This window comes from Podarcis tiliguerta (genome assembly GCF_965153285.1).
Source record: "Podarcis tiliguerta genome assembly, chromosome: 3".
Classification (NCBI taxonomy): Eukaryota; Metazoa; Chordata; class Lepidosauria; order Squamata; family Lacertidae; genus Podarcis; species Podarcis tiliguerta.
The window spans coordinates 71481498-71502280 of NC_139536.1; the positions used below are offsets into that span (position 1 = coordinate 71481498).

Here is a 20783-nt window from a genome sequence, read left to right on the forward strand (position 1 = left end):
GGAGGAGCAGCAGCGAGGGGAGGGGGGGAGGAGGCCGAGAGGAAAGAGCGGCGCTCGCTGGCTGCAGCCGAGCGGGAGCGACGACGCTGAGGTGGCGCAGCTGCAGCAGCCGCTGATTTGCCGCCGCCGCGGGCGCACACCTGCTGAAGCCCTCCCGCGCGCGCGCGCGCGCGCCCCCCGGCCTCGCCGACGAGAGCGGAGGCGCCTCTCGCCCGGCCGCGCATCTTCCCTGCTCTACCTCTCCCCCCCCCCCCAAGGCAGCTTGCCCTCTCGTTCGCCCGTGGCCCGGCTCGGGGGCAAGGGGGTTATTTCGGACCCCAGGTTTAGGGAAATGTTTAATGCTGTATTGTGTTTTTAATATTTGGTTGGGAGCCGCCCAGAGTGGCTGGGGAAACACAAGCCAGATGGGCAGGGTATAAATAATAAAATGTTATTGTTATTGTTACACTCCTCCTCCATCTTAAGGTGGTCCTCGTGAATTACTTCGGAATGGGGTGAGGCAACCCCTCTGAGGAGGTTCTGGACTTGTACCTGGATTTATAGCCAGGATTTATGCCGGGGGCGCAGGCTTTATGTTGGGGGGGAGGAGTGTAACAATAACAATAATAATTTATTATTTATACCGAGCCCATCTGGCCACTCTGGACGGCTCCCAACCAAATATTAAAAACACAATACACAACCTCAGTTAAGTATCTTGTATTGCTTTACTTGATTCTTTTTTTGGCTACACCCATGGTAGCTACTTGAGCACCGCTTCCCACTTAAGTAGAAATTAGCCTTGGGGACAGTGCTATACTTTAGAAATATGTATATGCTGCTTAATATAGATAGATGTTTTTATTTGGAGCAGCCTTTCCCAACCTGATGTCCTCCAGATGTTTAGTAGTACTCCTCTGATCAGCCACTTCCAGTGCTGGCTGGGGTTGATGGAAGATGTAGTACAAAACACCTAGAGGGCGCCAGGTTGGTAAAAGGTGATTCAGAGATATGTGGGTGGCGCTGTAGTGTAAACCACAGAGCCTAGGGCTTGCCGATCAGAAGGTCGGCGGTTCAAATCCCCGTGACGGGGTGAGCTCCCGTTGCTTGGTCCTTGCTCCTGCCAACCTAGCAGTTTGAAAGCATGTCAAAGTGCAAGTAGATAAATAGGCACCACTCCGGCAGGAAGGTAAACGGCGTTTCCGTGCGCTGCTCTGGTTCGCCAGAAGCAGCTTAGTCATGCTGGCCACATGATCTGGAAGCTGTACGCCAGCTCCCTCGGCCAATAAAGTGAGATGAGCGCCGCAACCCCAGAGTCGTCCGTAACTGGACCTAACGGTCAGGGGTCCCTTTACCTTTGCATGTGTAACATCACCAAGTTACAACTCCCCCAAGTTGAAATGCACGACTCGCTTGCAATTTCTGATAATTGGTCTTTATCTCCAGTCCCTGGAATAGCATTCCTGGAACTGCTAATTTCCAAGCATGGCTGGAATAGAAATGCAACACCAAGCATGCATCTAGTATGCTTTCCCCTGATTTCTCAAAGCATGTAATGTGCTTTCCTCAGTTCTCATTCTTTCCTCTGTTTATGTTTGTTTGGATGATTAGATACTGTTGACCACAGAGAAATGAGGGGTGCTGGGATGCCTCATCAGAACTGAGCTTGACTATGCAATTTAAGGCTATATTTACTATCTTCATGCAGTAGCAGACCTACCTTTTTGTGGCCCTGAGGCTTAAAATATCAAGGGAATCCCTTCACAACCAGTAATGAGGTCTGGGTAACCACTGTTACCTTCTTCAATGGGGTTGTTTGCAACATCTGTGTTACTGACTCTCAAACTTTGGGACATACAACAAAAAATCAATTTGAGTTGTGTGACTCACATTGGTTCTACTAAACCCAAAATGTTAAGCAATGTGGACTAAAGTTGCTTCTGGGCTCCTCTGAGATTAGGGACCTTGAATATTAAGCTTCATTAGTTTCATAGTAGATCCACCCCACTCTCCAGAGACTACATTTAGAGAAGGCAATAAAGGATTACCTTTGATTATTTATCAGGATTTTATTATTTCATAGGGTTGGAACTAGATTGTCTCTTATATGCACAGAAGGGCTTTTTGTGTCCACAGAACTAAAGTTCATCAAAGGCCAAAGGGAGAGGAGTCCCTTTCCAGGGATTCCCCTTGCAGCAAGCACCACTTCCCACACTGCTCTGGGCAAACTACTAACCCTCTGGAAAAATGGCAGATGAAAAGAGGGATCAACAAAAATCACCTCTGCACTTTTGTAGAGTTTGCAAGAACTCTGCATCCAACTCATGGTCTCTTATTAAGTAACCACATCAAATGTTCTTGATGTACACTTGAGTTTGTATTTAAATCAGGAGCAGGGCCTTGAACTAGCTTGAGAATCTTGCCCTCTGCCCTATTGAAATTACTGTGCCAACTCTCTATGGTGATCTGAAATCCTACATATCTGAGCTGATCGCCCCCCCCCCCCAGCAACTCTTCACAATTAATAAAGTCATAAATTCAAGTCATAAAACACAGGCTTGATGATGCCCCACGCCACTTCAGTCAAAGGATTCTAGGTATCAGAGTCTGAAAGAGATCAGAATAACTTCCACTGCTAGTTTCTGAACTTAACTTCTCATGCTTTGTGCTGGTACAAAGCTGGTTACATATAGACTCATAGTTTCAGCCATAATAGCAATCACTTGTAACTAGTGATGCCTTGGGGGGAAGGCATGGCAATGGAGAAGACAACTTGCATACAAATGTGCCATGAAGGATTTGCCTTTCATTGATCCAGAATGTGATGGATGGAAGGTCATATCCACACCATGAGTGCTGGAGATTGCAGCTCTGTGACAAACAGACTACATTCTCTGAGATTCTTTGGGGGAAGCCATGACTTTAGAGGCACTCACTGGAGCAAAACATTTTTACTGATTTCCCTTGCAGCCTCAAGCGTCATATACCCCACTGTTCTGGAAGGTACACTATCCCTGAGATCATATTCTCAAGGGGTTGCAGATGGGAAAAGGAATAATGGAAAATTTCTTTCTTCTCATTCTCCCTGTTAAAGGTGGAATCTGCACACATTAAAAACGTTGTGAAAATGCTTTTTTTAAAAAGCATTTTGAAAAATGCAGTGAATTTGCTGTAGCTCACAGTTGTTATCTAGTGTCACAATTGTATATTGCACTTTGCAACATATTCAAAACATTTTATTTGGAGCTGAATAGCTGAGTCCAGAGTGGACTTCCTCTGCAGGTAGGTATGGATCTAACCTATGGCTAGGCAAACTAAGGCCCGGGGGCGAGGTCCAGCCCAATTGCCTTCTAAATCTGGTTCATGGATAGTCCAGGAATCAGCATGTTTTTACACGCGTAGAATGTGTCCTTTTATTTAAAATGCAACTCTGGGTTATTTTTTGGGCATAGGAATTTGTTCTTTTTTCTTTTCTTTTTTCAAAATATAGTCCAGCCTCCCACAAGGTCTGAGGGACAGTGGACCAGATCCCTGCTGAAAAGGTTTGCTGACCCCTAGATTCTAACCCAATTAAGATATCTAAAATTCTGTGTATAGTTCCTTAAAACTCGCTGATATACAGAGTAGGCAAGCTTTGGTTATACTTAGTAGCCATGTGAAAATGTTGGCTTACTAAAACTAATTAATTTAATGTTCTATAATTTATATTTTTAAATCATTTTATTATATAAGAATAATAAAACTGTTTCATGCAGACAGCATTACAGCCTGATTCAAGCAGTACAAGTGACTTGCCTTGGGGAACTTCCTGCTCAAAAATGGCTACATTGTTAGTTGGCAAGGAAAATGCATTTCAGAGCACTCAGTAATTAAGATGGGAAGTGATTATTGGGGGGTTGGGGAGAGACAGAAGGTGCCTTCTTAAGTGTCTGTGGGTGGTACACCATTGCTGGTCAATAGAATTGGCTTTGCTTTTTGTCTGACTCATCTGCAACAGTCATTTTCATCACTCCAAAATTATTGCAGCCATTTAAGTCAGCAGTTCTCTTCTATGTAGAGGAGTTTCCAAGGAAGATGGATGAGATGTAACAACCTTTCTTATGTCTAACTTAGCTGAAATATCACAATTCTGTAACAACAGCCTGCACACGAAACGGATGGTGCCAATTAAAGAGAACAAATAAGTTTACTTAGGTGCTCATAAATTCAAGGCATTGATAAACAATACATGGTAGAATAAAACTTCTTTTGGTCATGTCAGGGAACTGCCATCAGTGCCGGAGGAAGAGAGCAAAAGCCAGAGGGATTCCAGAGAGCATCCAGGGATTGGGAGAAGCAGCCCATCTTCTGGGGAAGAGAATCAGCGTAGCACCAGTGGAGAAGGGGGGCAGATGGGGGAAGCGGTGAGGCGGTCCCATGACTCCTTGCCTGGGACCAGCAGGGAGAGTAGGGGTCCTCCGTTGCCCACACCCTCCTTGCGCAGAAGGCTTTCACGCAGAGAGAGTAGGAGAAACTAGGCATCAAAGAGCTTCTTTGCTGGAAGAAGTTTAAGAAACACCCACTGATGGATTCTGCCAGTGATTGAGTCAGCCACGGGTGAGTGGCTGTCCGGACAGAAAAGGTTCACTTAGGCAACCCAGCCAGGTGTTTGCACCCAGCCGGGGAGATTAGCACCGGCTTACGCACGAGCAACCCCTAGAACCATTACAGGTCAGTTTTGAGGACTAACAGCCAGGGCTCACAATAATGTAAAGGCTGTATTTTTTTTTGGGGGGGGGGGTATATCGAAGAAATTGTAGCACAACTGCTGCACAATTTCCATAAAAACCTTGAGTGCTGCTTGATCATGTGCATGCTACTTTGCACCTTTAACAACTGTGCGGATGGCACAGATAAACAGGGTAAATCGTTTTCTAGTGTGGAATATCGTTATGGGGGAAGCTGCTGACATCTAGCCAGATATCTTATTACTTCTGTGTGTCCCCTGATTTATTTTTAGACCCCATAGATCTGCAGAGCAACTTATAATATTCTGAGTGCTGATTTCTTTTTGTTAAAAATGATTGTTTTATGAACTATAATGTTAATTTGGATGAACTTGAACTGAACTAGTTCAGAATGGTTCCTTTTGATACAGGATTTAAAAAAACCCTAGTTCCTTAAAAAAAAGAACTTTCCAACCACTAATGAGCCGAGCCATATAACTATAACTAACACTACAGTGTGCTAAATATATATAGTATTATTGGGCTTTGTGCGATATATATATCACAGAGTACTTTATATAGAATGAGTGAGTACCTTTATATTTAAATGATACCTATATGAAAACTGAAGGGGACACTTTCACATACAGCAGCTTTTCATAAACCTGCAATAATTACATCTTTTTAGGAGTAACATGAATGATGCTTCATGTGTGAGTACTATTTTTCCACCTGAAATAAAGAAATAGCATGCATGAAGTAATCTTATCTTATTTGCTATCCAAAATGCCAGATTATTTACACAGATGGGATTCTGCATGTATCTGTACTGAAGCACTTACGTGTATATCTGAATCAATGTTGACTTTAATCAACCAATATACATGCATATTTTCTACAGTGCCTGGTCTTTAATGATCATTGGATACAAGCCACTAGTATGCTATTCTATACAAGCAGCAAAATGATTTGTATGTGTCTGTCTGTCTATGCCACAATGCAACATAGATGTGAAGTGTTCTTAAATCATAAATATATTTAGACATTGGATTATGGATGGCTATTGTTTAAAAGCCTGGGTAAGTAAGTATGCTTTGCATTTTTTTTAAAATCATGTATTATTATTATTGGTCTTATCCTAGCTTGAACTTTTTAAAAAGAATTTTGTATACATAACTGAATCAAAAGGATCACATCATTTATTAAACATTGAATAATGATTAGAGGTTCAAGAAAAGAGATTTTGAGAAATTGTAGAGCATAAATAAATTTAAGTTGTTGGGGGCAAGTTAAAGATAGTGATAATGAGATGAATTTCAGTGCTCCTTGTTTTTACATATCATTTTACACTATATATCTATATCTATAATTACTAACTTTTTACTTTTTAAAAAAAGCAAGAGAGACATAGGAAAGGGGGGAATGTTACTAATAAGCCAAAGTTCTCTGGCCTTGAGCAAAGTATAACCCTAAAATGAAGGGCACAATAATCTAGTTTTAATTGTTTTAATAAAACTACATTCCTGGTTCATTTCAGTCATTTTCATATTCGATATTGGCAGTGTCAGTTATGACCCTCATTTAAGCTAATACTAGCAGGTCACCCTGTATTAATGGAAGAGTGATCATTTCCTGTGGCCCACTTTTATGAATGCATTATCCTCATTTGAACATGGATTTATTCAATGATAACAATAACATCCCTTGGCTGTCTAATGGAATCAGACTCAATTATCATGACCTCTAACTGCTAAAGAGTTTGCTTCCATGGTTAATTATAATTAATTGTAGTAAGTTTAAAGGAGAATAGTTTGATTATTCATAGTATAAGAAACCTCCGACTCATCGTCGGATTGGTGTAGAAGTGAACTTGGGAATGGTGTAAACTAAACAAAAACATTAACAAAAGGGACTGAATTTGTGTGAAATTAAAAATATTTTAGAGCTACCGACTGATGTACACCCGTGAAGATTAACGAAAGAGTAATCAACAGTGAGGGTAAGAAACTGCTTACCATTAAGTCAGATACACAGTTATCAGCATTATCTGTCTGTCTTCTGCCCCAAAAGTTAAATATTGAGGATGGAATGTATGTAGTTAAGGGTCACAACAGTGCAATGTCACAAACTATTCTGCTAATCTGGTGTTGCAGATAGATAAACCAATGTAAATGTTGCAGCACAAGTGAATGAATTCAATAAAGCACCCTACAATTTGTCGAGATGCTTGATTATATTGTTTTAGTTTGTAAGCTGGCTTGCTTTCACATCAGAGAACATCCACCCAGCTGATAATGGGGATCCAGCTACATTAACTGGGAACATTAGGAAGCTGCCTTACAGTTAGGCAGACCATCTCAGTACTGTCTAAACTGCAAAGGTTCTCTATGAATTCAGACCAGAGTCTTTCCCAGCCCTACAGGGAGATGCCTAGGACTGAATCTGAGAATATTTGCTTGCAAAGCACATGCTGACCTACAGTCCTTCTCCTTAGCCTAATGCTACAAGGAAATATTTCATCTTGATGTTAATGTTTTGCTAATAAAATTTGACAGCCCTTGAAAAATTGAGTTTTATGAAGCTACTGAAACTCTTGTCAGCACTTGCTGGTAAATATTTTCCAGATTTGACTTGGAAGTAACTATAGAAGTGACAGAATATTACTATTACTATCAGTGCTATTTTTCTAGAAAAAGAGGTGCTGGAACTTAAAATGAATGCCTCCCTTATTCTTTTATAATGGCAATGGCACCCATCTGAGAGGTGACAAAACTGAGTTCCGGCAAGTTTTGTCTGGAAATAAAGCCCTGATTACGATTATTTATTAAATTAGGTATACCAATACATTTTGCATCAGACAGAATGTTTTCCACACTTTATAATCCTAGTCATAGTTACCTGATTTGGGAGATTGCAGTCAAATACAGCATAGGGCTAGTTAATGCATGAGGGGGTAAAGGACCACAGTGTTGTATTCCTAGATAGACTCAGTAAGGTCATGCCTCCTCTTCCCCCAGAGAGAGAATGAGAGAAAACTCCTCTCCCTTCAGAGAGGGAGGAACTTCCTCTGTCTCTCTCTGCATCATGTAAACAGAGAAGAAAGATGTGTATGAACTTGCATAGCACAGGTTTCGAATTATATTCTGTACTTCCTACCCAAGAGTATTCTTGCCTGTGTTTCTCCTTGCAGCTGCATGGAACAACACATGTATCAGATGTATGAATCTGTAAGTAAAGCATTTAAAACTTACTTAGCAGTGCGTGATGTGGTCCTTGCAAAGCAGGTACGAAGAGGGGAACATTGTAAATGGGAAAAGAAAGGTTTAACAACCTATATTCCTAATGTTACTGCTCAGCTTTTATGAGTTTAATACTTTGGTACTGAAGCTCTGAGTGTGTAAGCCCTGTATTTTTAATCCAGGCACCCAGCCAATTATTTAGCTGTTCACCCACACATGTGGGTCCACAGGGATTCATATATTAAATTCCTCCGGCACCTGGAAGTAAACACCACTGAAAATAGGCTTACTTCAGAAAAAAATAGATGCATAGGATTTCACCTTGTCTATGCAAAGTATGGCTCCATGATAGTGGCAGGGGGGTTAGGATTGCCTTAATATGGATTGCTTGGAGGTTTATTAAATGCCTTTTAAATCCAGCACAAACAAGAAGGACTGATCTGCATCAATCTGACTGCATGTGATACAAGCAGTACACAACGTCTCAGAGCAATGAAATGGGGGACAGATGCTTATATAGTCCCCCACCTCAGTCTTGAATAAATAGCATTACCCTCCTGAAAATCTTTCAGTGCTTTACATTTCTAACACCATTTATTCATACATACTATTCATATCATGCTTACCTTTTTTTTTTTAATATCCAAGAGGTTTGGAAGAAAAAAATACAAGCGTTAAGAACACAAAGCTAAATTCTGAGAGATAGGTAAAAATGCTAAATCAGAACACTGAGTGCAATCTGAAAAACTTTTTATTTAGAATCCCTCTTGTTATTCAACCATGAACTGAAACCTATATAAGGACAGGCTTCTCAAATAATGATGATGCTCTCATCCCATTGCTGTAATAAGCAATACTAAAGGACATCCCAAGTGGCAGTTATACAGACACAGCTGTCAGTCTATAGAGAAGAGGCCCCTCCCCCCCATTGTGTAAGTAGTCATTAAAGCATGAGGTAGGAAATGGTGAACATAAGCAGATAAAGGATTAACTATCACTTTAATTATCTGTGGGATCAAAAGGAATCTTTTCTGAAGAGATGTGAATCGCATTTGAGGCTTGATTGTAAAAGGGCTGCTGTGATGTGTCTTTCAAGTAAATATGCTCATAGCCTAGTCTTGCTTATCTAGAAGGCTAGGATTAAAATAATGAGAATTGTTGATTAGGCATCTATTTCCCTTCTTCAGTAAAACTCTTGTAGAATCCTCTTACAGGGAAAAGACTCCTACAGAGAGGCTAACACATGACCTCCCTGAACATACTATTAAGGGGAATGGGTTAATATGTATAAATACAAAAAGAGTCACAGCTTGGTTCCCAGTGGCATGCAGTAATATTATTATTTTTTTGTAGGGGAACAGTTAGGTCCAGATGTGCCAGCTTGTGAAGGCAATATGGGGGCAACGCTGCACGTGTGATGTTGTGGTGTCCTGACATTGTGCGCTTGAACATTCTGCCTTGCTCCCTATGCTGGGCAGAAGCTTCCTGGGCTTTGGGAAGGAAGCGCCAGGGTATCATTTAGGGGACTAGCCTAGACTCTTAGCTGGCTGCTAGCATAGGTGCAAACAAACCTTCCCCTTGATCTGCTCAGCATTACTAATTTTTCCATCAGTGTCCAGAACTGGGCCATTAACTGTAGCATGACCTGCAGTAAGTAACATGTCAAAACATTTATCTCCATGCTGTTAAAAGCTTCACCAGTTTATTCTTGCATATCAAATTGATGAAAAATATTCCCTAGGTCAAGGTTTGACTTAGTGTGAAGTGTGAATCAGTAAACAGAGTTCACCATTGTCAGAAGACTCCTGAGATCAGAAATGAGCTGGTGTGGACAGAAAAATGCTTGAAGCAAAAGTAGCATGGGTGTAGCCAAGATTGCGGGAGCTTCCCCCCTAAATTAAGCAAATTAATAAAAATGTTTAACTAACTGAGATGCTGCTCCTCCAACACAAAACCTGCCCCCCTAACATAAATCCTGGCTATGCCCATGGTGGGTTAAACCACAGAGCCTAGGGCTTGCCGATCAGAAGGTCAGCGGTTCGAATCCCCTCAACGGGGTGAGCTCCCGTTGCTCGGCCCCTGCTCCTGCCAACCTAGCAGTTCGAAAGCACATCAAAGTGCAAGTAGATAAATAGCTACCACTCTGCCAGGAAGGTAAACGGCGTTTTCGTGCACTGCTCTGGTTCGCCAGAAGTGGCTTAGTCATGCTGGCCACATGACCCAGAAGCTGTATGCCAGCTCCCTTGGCCAATAAAGCAAGATGAGCGCCGCAACCCCAGAGTCGGTCATGACTGGACCTAATGGTCAGGGGTCCCTTTATCTTTTACCTTTATGCCCATGGTATGCAGAAAGATTACAAGATGAGCAATAAGAAAAAGATTAGCTCACCTTTAAACATTTGCAGTAACCACACTGTTTCATATATATAACAACAACCACCCTGTGTTTCATATATATAACAGTTGCCTGAATAGCTCTAGATCAGATGACCTCTTTATTCAAATATGTCTGTTTTCATGTACAGATGGTTCTTTTTAAAGGGGAAAAGTCACAAATAGGCAACACGCACACACCACCAGCAAAAGCTTAGCCCATAATAGCAATAAATATATAAACTGGCACCTAATCGTGTAAAATATTGCATCGTTTAAAGTTATCCATTGTCTACACATTGGGTACACCTATAATAAATGAACTAGCCTGGGATTACTATTATTGCTTCACATAAAAGGTACAAAGACCTAGTTGTTATTTATTTCACTTCTGTTGTAAACATAATCCCGTTTCTCCAAGGCAAAACTCTCACCTTAAACAGCCGCGCAAGCTATTATTGGATATTCAGGGCTAATCCAACCCTCAGCTACTGTAGCTCTTTTATATCTCCTTAGTAATTGGCACTGAAGCTGTTCACAGAGGCTTCTGCATTGGAGTATGAGCTAGTTATCTATACTGTAGCTGTGCAAACCACAAACAAGGAGCAGAACAGGAAGACATGATTCACACATAAGTAGAAAGTAACTTGCAACAGCATGCTATAAGCAGTCACAAAGACCTAGTTTTTTATTGAGGTGATAAACCTGTCCCTAGGCTGTGCAATTTCAGAATTAATGTGGCCATTCATATGTTTATTTCTTCATGCAAAAAATGTACTCCAGGTAGAAAACTTGGTTATAAATTGTTCTTGTGTTGCCTACAAGCCTTAGTGGGGTTGTTTATCTAAGAGAAGCATTTAGTTATGCAAGTCCTTTCACAGGATCTGAATTGTTAGGCTGGAATGGATCATGAGGGTCACCTAGTCCAACCCCCTGTAATGCCAGAATCTTTTTGCCCAATGTGGGGCTCGAACCCAAGACCCCAAGATTAAGAATCTCATGCTCTACCAACTGAGCTACTTTCCTGCAGTTGGAAGTGATGCAGAAGCTCAGACTCAGGTTTACTGCTCATGTGAGAACTAGGCTAGAGTTTTATAAACGTAAGAGGTCTATAGTTTTCCTGTTTTCTCATATATGATTTCAGATGTTTCATAAGACAGAACGTAATAAACAAGATCCTATGTCTGGTTTACTGAGTTCAGTGAGGCATGTAAGAATCCAATCCATGGCTCCAGTCACTGTTGCCTCTGGCCCATCAATGGACATGTTGCCTCTGGAATGTCACCTATGAATGAATGTGGCCCTCAGGCTAAAAACGTTCCTCACCCCTAGATGATCCCAGCAAGATGTTATCATTCCCTTCTTCATAAGGGGAAAACACACCCTGTATTATATGTTGGTATTGTTGTTAGTAAAATTGCTGTAGGAACAAAACCTATATTAATAAGGTTCTGCATCCTGAGAAATCCCATTGAGCATGAGAAGCAGAATGGTCAGCAAATGATGGAGATATGTACACCTTGCACAAATCTATGGCATAATGTGATGATTCAGAAAACTATGCAGAAATGTGAAGTGTAGCTCCTTCTAATTTTAGTATATGTGCTGCTGAAGCGAGCACAAGCATAGCTCCTTCTGAAGGCATCCAGTGCATAGCACCTGACTTTGAAGCTGGCTGCCTTACCTGCTTATTAATTGCAAGGAATAAATATTTGTGTTCTTCTCACCAAGTATCTGTAGAATATAATATTTAGCAAGATTAATATATATGTTTTTTCCTCTGTGTATGTTTGACTCAACAATTTGCAGCCTAGTACGGTACTTCATTAACACTGACATCTAGTGGCAGATTTCTGAATAAAGCTTCCATAATTATTCCTCTTTTCCTTATGAATCAAAGACGGAACTTAATTTCTGGCATAAGTAGCAAGTGTTTACTTTAGTAATGGGATATGTGGAGAAATATTTGTGTTAGTGGACTTTAGATTATTTGTTTTATTACTATTTATAGACAAAAATTCACATGGGTGCAATGTACAAAAATCATTAATGTATCTATCAGGGTCAACGACATTCTAGGCAATCAGTTTATGGCAGACAGTTTATGTCCATGTAATCTCCACGTAGCTTTGTTTTGCTCAGTGGAAAAGGTGAGAGGGAAATGAAAGCATCAACCAACAAAGAGCATCGCAACACTGACAGCCACACCCCTTGTGACCATGGCAACAGTGCTGAAAGCATCAGTCATGGAGAAGTGTGCCAAACCCTTGCTAGCTAGCAGCCAGCAGGCAGGCCTGGATGAACCATGGTGATCAGGATACAAGCCATTAGATTATCATTCCCAATCAAACACACATGGCTAAATCTCACAGCCAGACTATGGACACTGTGGCACCAGCGGGCATAGCAGCCTCTGTGGTTACTGACAATTAGAGGGCACAAAAACTTGCTCTTGTGGCTTTGAATTGCATACCACGCTGCAGAGCAGTTCCAATTGACTTACAGTTACTCACATAATCTGCATGAGAGCATGAGGGTTCCCATCTGTAGCACAAACTGAGTAACAAGCCTCAAATGTTAAGGGTCTAAACATGTGGATCTTAAAATGTTTCTACAGTGAATCTACAGTGGGAAGGTCTCCTGTAATTTAAACTCTTCAAGTCTTTACTGATTGTACCACATACAGAGTTCTGAAGAGAAAGTCCTCAGTAGATCTTGTATATTTGAATGGGACACGAGAGAAGCTGCTTGATCTCAAAGGTATGTTGAGTACATATACTGTGTATTCTGTAAATAAAATAAAATAACAGCCACCTTGGCTAGTAGTTTACTGTGACCGCTGACACTATGAAAAGAACATGGCACAGTACTGTTATTCTAAAGGCCTGAGGTGGACTACTCAACCCAGAGACTTTTAGAACAGCCCCCATGGCTTAAGGGTGGCTTTTCACAAATTTAAGGTTCGATGATTGAGGCCTTGCAATGCATCAGATCAAATTGCAATTAGCAGTATCCATTGACACAAACATAGTCCATATGAATTGTTAATTGTGTAGAAAGGTCCCATTGACTTCGGAGTGAAATTGCATTGATTGTATTTCAGGCCAATCGATTTCTAGGTGGGCTAAACAAAAAGAAAAAAGAGCTGAACTTGCATTTTTCAGATTGTCAATACTATTGACAGCAAGATTAAAGGCAGATTTCGAAGGAAACCCATCTGGAAGAACAAAGAATTGCATAACAATTCTTTTTATCTAGTTTATATAAAAAGACCACTAACTTATATATGTCTATGAAGAAGCTTTAGAAGATAGCAACAGAAGTACCCAAACATAGTACGTATATTGATAGAATTCTTGCTAATATCAAGTGATCACCAGATTTTACATGCCCCTCCCTTTGAAAAGGGTTTTCATAAAATGCTGGACCACACACACACACACACACATACACACCACAGGGCGATAGATAATCCATGAATTGAAGGGGTGTAATATTCTTCCAAAACATTGCTTATGGAAGAATAGCTCACCATAAAATCAGTTTACGGATACTTAGCAAGATATCCTCTCAGTGACTTGGATAATTTTATATTTTTTAAAAGCTTCCACTGTCTTATTATTTTCCAGTGCTTGAATTTGAGTCACTGATATGAATCTGTAATTTGAGAGAGACTGTAGACTTTTCAGTCTGACAAGATTGTGTGGGTTGTGTAGATTGGTGATGCCCACAGGCAGTAAACAAAAATCAGGCTATATATAGCCTTTCTAACTCCATACCAGTCCTATTGCCTAGGCCAGACGTGGTCTTCTCTCTGAAGAATTGCTATAGTAAAGGGGTAGCTCTGTAGCCTGGAGTTCTGCTCCTTGTTATTAGAATTGCAGTTCCTCATGGGGTTCAGGCAGTATTCAGTGAGAATTGGGTTTCCGCTATTGGGACCTGGTGTGGTATCAACCAAAGGGCTATTCTATATTTGGATCATATGGGCAAGAGAGTCCTGCCAGATCAGATCAAAGGCCCAGATGGTTCAGGATCTTGTTTCCCACACTGGTCAACCAGTTGCCTATGGCAAACACACAACTGCACATAAGTTCAATGACTCTCCCCTGTTGTTTTTCTCCCAGCAACTATTACTCAGAGGCATAGTAAGGTAGTACAGAGCCATCATGACTCATAGCCATTGATAACTTTATTCTTAGTGAATGTGTGTAAAATAAGTCATGATCATCTAAGTTTGTGGCCATTGTTGCACTGACACATTGTCGTATCAATGAATTCCATGGTTTAATCAGCCATTGAAAGAATTTAGGGGAGGAAACTCATTCATTTAAAAGAACCAATTTCTGGTAATTTCATTGTTCCTTTTCTACTGGAAAGTCAAACTAAAATAAAATGAAATACGTCTCCTTCAACTGGCTTAATATAGGATTTTATTTTTTTAAAAAACTGAAACAGTGACTTTTTATAGATGTGAAGTCATCATGGGGAAAATGTGTGTTTCTGCTGTAAGTTTTGATGCAAATATTGCAGAAACAGATTCACTTTGTCTTGGTTCACCCATCCCACAACAATAATGAATAATTCACTTCCAGTGACTCTCAGTCTCATATACATTCAAAAGCCTGCCAAGTCAGGCTACATCCACTTACCTAGGATTAAGTCTCATTGAATTAATTCTTACTTCTGAGAAGACATATATAAGATTGAGCTGTTAGTTTTGTCTTTGGTATTAAATTGATAGATTGGAATCTTCTGGTAGATTTCTGTGTGATCTGAAGTACGTCAGCAAGTATTTCCAGTTGTTTTGTGTCTCCGCACCCACATCCCGTATTATACTGCTGAAGTGAAGAAAGCTGGAGCCTGGTAACTAGGAGACAGTTTCTGTATGGCAGGACTGTGACCTCAGTTCATTTTTGATATTTAGTATTCTTACTTTGTCTGTTGCACAGGACTATAGTTGGTGGATCTTGGATTCTAGTAACAAATTAGATACCACAAATTTTCCCTCCCTGATCTTAATTCAGATGCTCAAAGAGAGTGAAGAAGAACTCTGTTTCTTTTTTCTTTTCTTTGCAAATATTCAAAATTTCACAGCTATGTGTATGTTTTTAATACAGTATTCCCCAACAACAATTTCTTTTTATAAAGCAAGGGTGATCCATTACAGTGCATTTCTGCAGCTGTTAAGTCTGAATAAGGGACATACCACGAGCAAATTCCAGAGGGGTATTCATGATGGTCTGTTGTAGTAAAGACACAAGTCTTGTACCATCTTAAAGACTAACAAGTTTATTGTGGCATGAGATATCATGGACTAAGCAAACTTCATTTTCTTATGTCAAAATAAATCATAAATATTTATGATGGCATAAAGTTTTTTTTTTACATTTTAAACATATTAGCAGATGGCAAGCACCTTCAAAATCTTAATAATTATATTTTGGATCAGGATGTGAGTGTGAATTTGCATTAGAATGGCAATGGCTTATCTACTTGTGTTATTCAAAGAGTTTTAGGTCCATTAGCAGAACTGAATTATGAAACTTATCTGCAAGGCAATATAATGTATTGACATTACATTGTTCATTCTTTTTGAGCAGACTGTACAGGTTAGGATTTGCTATTAAATTCTCAATAGTACTGGATGCTTTATTGAAAGGTCAATGAATTACTTGCATGAACATGCAGTGCAATCTTTTATATATTTCAAAATTCAATAAACAAATGTGGATGAAGGCAAGTAGATTACAGTGTATAAGCATGATGATGTTTGAAATAATCAAAATAGTCCTAAAAAGGAAACCTCAACCCAAATGTTAAATGTCATGTGGGTTGGATAATAGAAATAGCAGCGTGAAATGGATGAAAGGGTGTGGGAAATCTACCACAGCATCATCTCTATGTTTGATTATCCTATGTGCAAGCAGGGAACTACATTGTTCTTTTGTGTCCAGTGCAGTTACTTTGGGATGAAGCAGCTATAATATAAAAAGGATGCTCACAGTGTGATCCCTCAGCGATATGGTGGACCCTGGCTTTCTCCTGGTTTTGCAAGTGAAATAGAAGACATGCATACCAACAAATTGAAAATTGGCAACCAATCATGCATTTCTCCAATGGCTTTTGTAGTTTTAAAATAACCGCATGGGTACAGGTTTTCTGGGTGCCATAGGAGGATCAAGCCTATCTGTACCATGTACAGCTGCTTTCTGCTTGAAGCTAGAAGAACCCTTTCTACTCCCTGCCACCCAATCCCTCTAGTGAAGAGAACTGAATGTTTGGGTAGAGAATGCCAAAGATCTTTCCAGAGCAGCCCCACTGCTTTAGAAACATTCTTATAGGTGTGCGCACAGGGTGTGCCAGGTGAACCCAAGTACTCCCTAATGTTGTATGGAGTGGCAGCCCAGCTCCCTCAGCTGCCACAACCGTATGTAGAAGGGAGGAGGATGGAAGAAGATAGGAGAGAAACACAGGCAGAATGGAAGGAATAGATCTGCAGTCTCTGCCTGCATTTGTCTATGGTGCTGAATGGGGCATGGGCCACAAGCTGAAATAATAAGAGTGGAGGAATTTTTTAATTTTTATTTTTTATGTAAAGTTTAGTAGTTAATTTAAAAAATTAAGCGTTGTTTGATTAATAAAAAAATGCCCTCTTTGATCATGCATTCAACCACTTTAAAAGAAAAAATCCCTGAGTGCACACCCTAATGAATATCAATGATGATGGTATATATTTTTAGAAATAACTTGAAATACAGTACAGTACCAAGAATGTGAAACAGAAGGGTGGAGGAGTAATCCAGGGGAAGGACTATCTATCTATCTATCTATCTATCTATCTATCTATCATCTATCTATCATCTATCTATCTATCTATCTATATTGTCAAGTCCCGACCACTGTTGTGAATCACAAAACAGTGGAAGAATAACAAGACTGAAACAACCCGCCCCCCCCCCCAATGTATGGAAGCATGGGCTTGGCCAATGGGGAACTGCGCCCCCCATCAAGTAAAACAATAGAAATACTCAACTAACTGACCAATCACGTCGGTTCTGCCCCTCCCCCCACAAAAGTCCTGGGTACGTCCATGTATGCAAGTTAATATTCCAATCGCCCCCGCACACACATTCGGACCCGTTTGCAATATAAAGCCCCTTACTCTCTGAGTAGACGTGTACTGTAATAGGATTGTGCTGATAAAATACTTTTCAACCCAAAAATAGTTTTCTGTTGCATTGCATTGTTCTTTAAGGATACTGTAGAGTCTGGGCATTTTGTAAACTCCTCCATCATATACCTGAAACATAGTTGTCAACTTTTTTCCTTTTCATGCGAGGAATCCTTTTCGAAATAAGGGGATTTCCCTTAAAAAAAAGGGAAACGTTGACAGCTATGACCTGAAAACCAGTATATTGAGGTTAAAATAAGGAAGAAGTGCCTTCAGAATGGCGCAATTGCGGGGCCGGGCTGCGGTGGTGAGGGGGAGTGTGTTGAGGCAGTCAATACGACAGCGCAATAAAAATCAAACTCAGAAAGTATTGGCAAGCGAAGGGCAGAAGCTTCCGCCGAGCGTCGTCTCCCGTCTGAGCATGCGCGCTTCCCGCGGCGCTTCATGTCCGTTTCCCCCTTCGCTCTGTGGCCTGCTTCGGGAGATTGGCGCATGCGTGCTGAAGAGGAAGCGATTCATCCCCACGGTTCCAGGACCGGGACCCGGACCGGGTGCGGCCCCGCCGCTGGGGCGATGGGCTGAGTCTGAGCTGGGGAAGTCCGCAGTTGCCGGCGGGCAGCGGGCGGCCAGGCGTCGGCGGCGTCGGCGTCTCTTCCTCCTCCTCGCCCTCCTGTCCGAGGATGGAGAGAGCCATGGAGCAGCTCAACCGCCTCACCAGGTCCCTGCGCCGCGCCCGCACCGTCGAGCTGCCCGAAGGTGAGCGGAGGGGGGCGGCAGCGGAGGGGGGCTTGGCGGGGAGCAAGCCGAGGGCGGGCGCTGGGTGGAAGGCGGCGAGCAGTGACCTCGATGAGGGCTGGCAGCTTGGATAGGAGGAAGCATCCCCTGGAGAGAAGAGAAAGGACGAGGGGGCACTTCCACAGTCCAGGAGCCTCGAGGCTTTACGGGGCAAAAGTTGTGGCCTCCAGCCTCGGAGCCCTTTCCTCCTAATCCCAGGTGTGTAGGGAGCCTACTCCTTTAGGAGGGGGGTGCACTCTGTGCGTGCTCAGAGGCGCTCTGGCGACTGTTCCCGGGTTCCAGCCGGTGGCGATCTCTTGAGAGCGAGCCCAGAGCAAAGCTGGAAGCATGTGTGTGTGTGCGCGCGCGTGAGATGGATCTGTTCCCAGATGGTTTCTCTTCGAGAGCCGCCGGAGTGTCGCTCTAAGAATCAGGGTTTCAACAGGGGATGTGTTTCTGGTGCCAGGTTTCAGCGCTGGGATGTGTGAAGTAGGGGTAGTGGCACATGTGTGGTATATACAATAAGGTTTTTGGGTCCAGTCGTTGCTGTTTTTTCAGACGAGAGTGGATAGACTTCAGGCATGCCAGATCTGCTTGGTTTGTTTTTGTACTAAAAACCCAGGACCTACAAAACAGAGTTAGGCGCAGAAGACAAACAGTTCTACATAAAGAACAGAGTGCCTCTGAACATATTCTGAACCTAGGAATTTTCTTTCCGTATCAGAATGTGACTGAGTTTAGTCCTTTCACATAAATTCCAACCCTAGTTTGTTTTCTTCATTTCAGTAGCCTAGTGAAAATGTGTTTTATTAATGCTGCTGGGAAACAGTGTTGTTAAAGGGCTTCCTAATCTGCCTACAAAGTATAAGCGTCATCCTAGCAACTGTGAGCAACTGTTTTCCAGGGCATGCAGGGAATAGGAGTATGTAAGGATGCAGTCTGGGTTTCTTCTAGTAATCAATATTTAATAGTATGACTATTGACAAAAATCTTGCTGATGTGTTCTATGAGTTACAAGCTTGAGTAATGGTCAGGTGGTGGTATGGGATGTTAGAAGGCAAGTGAAAGGTGGAATTAAGAGTAGAATATTTTGCTAAGTTTGTGCCTCCATATGTGACATAATTATAATTTAATTTCTACACAGATAACGAAACTGCTGTTTACACTTTAATGCCAATGGTAATGGCTGACCAACATAGGTGAGTCTTCATATCTAAACAGTGGATCTACAGTAGCACCGTTTTTTAATAGTGTGGTATATAAATACACATTTGTTTCATTTTGAAATCAGGTCAGGTTTTTTTTGCCCTAATAGTACCAGGCCTGAAACTTATTGTTTTTCATGAGCAAGCTTAAACAAGCTGGATGAAAGGCTTTTTGACCAAGCTGAGTTTGGAAGAAACACGCATGTTAAATCAACTATGTTTCTCTAGTGATATTTCTCCCAAAGCAGAGCAATTCTTTCTTAGTAACTACACACACGGGGTCAGTGTATAGCCCTTGCCCAATTCCCTAGTACAGGATACAGTTTACACAAGGGTGATTCAAACTCATTTCCAAATAGTAAGTACCTATTTGATTTGAGGGAGAAGAAAGGAATTGAAGAAGAAAGAGTAAATTAAATTAGAAATAATAATTTTCTAATGAATACTTATGTTGTACAAATTGACGCACCTTTTTAGGATTGGTGTTTAAACTTCAGAGGTTTAACAGGTAATGCATTCAATAGTGACATGAAAATAGATTGTTTTCTTTTTAGGAAGTCAATTTACCTAATTTCTATGTGCAGCTACGGGAGCATAAATTCTCGAAGTATTTCTACTGAAGCTATTAGAATTTGGCTGGGTACCTGTGTTTATATTGTGTAGTAGGTTGGAGTTTCTGTTTTCTTCTTCTGTGATGTGGCACAGACAGCAGACATCTGCCCGCTATTACAAGTAGTTGAAAACACAGATATTTTGCTAAATAAAATGAACTTTTTGCTTTAGATCTGTTTCAGAGTTGCTGTCAAATTCGAAGTTTGATGTCAATTATGCATTTGGACGTGTGAAGAGGAGCTTGCTTCATATTGCAGCTAAGTAAGCCAACTTTCCAAAGCCCGACAAATGTTACAGTGTAAAAGGCAGATTTACATTAGTTTTCTAGATTTCTGTTTCTTGCTTTCAGTTTATTACTATTTTTGCCTGTCATGCTGAATGTGCTTGGCAGTAATGGTGCATATAAAACATAAGAAAGAACCCTGTTGTTGCCATAACAAATGCTTATCTAGTACAGTACTTTGTGATCCCAGCAGCTGGTATTCAGGACTAATCCAGCTATCATTCCTAGTAGCTATAGATGGTGACCGTCCATGGATTTGTCTAATCCCTAAAACCACAGAGCCTAGGGCTTGCCAATCAGAAGGTCGGCGGTTCGAATTCCCGTGATGGGGTGAGCTCCCGTTGCTTCTGCCAACCTAGCAGTTCGAAAGCACGCAGTTCAAGTAGATAAATAGGTACAGCTCCAGCGGGAAGGTAAACGGCGTTTCCGTGTGCTTTGACAA

General features: G+C 41.3%; 1 protein-coding gene across 3 annotated transcripts in view; it reads left to right on the forward strand.

Annotated features, from left to right (window-relative positions):
* Positions 1-17889: 17889 nt before the first annotated feature.
* HACE1 (HECT domain and ankyrin repeat containing E3 ubiquitin protein ligase 1) overlaps positions 17890-20783 on the forward strand; it is a 39236-nt gene continuing 36342 nt past the window's right edge. The window contains exons 1-3 of one of the 3 annotated variants that reach the window (XM_083433427.1): positions 17890-18223; positions 19386-19440; positions 20230-20319. In XM_083433427.1, coding sequence (XP_083289553.1) covers positions 18148-18223; positions 19386-19440; positions 20230-20319 — 221 coding nt within the window. In that variant the 5' untranslated portion in view covers positions 17890-18147. The remainder of the gene's footprint in view (positions 18224-19385; positions 19441-20229; positions 20320-20783) is intronic. The other 2 variants (XM_083433426.1, XM_083433425.1) reach the window with 2 other exon arrangements.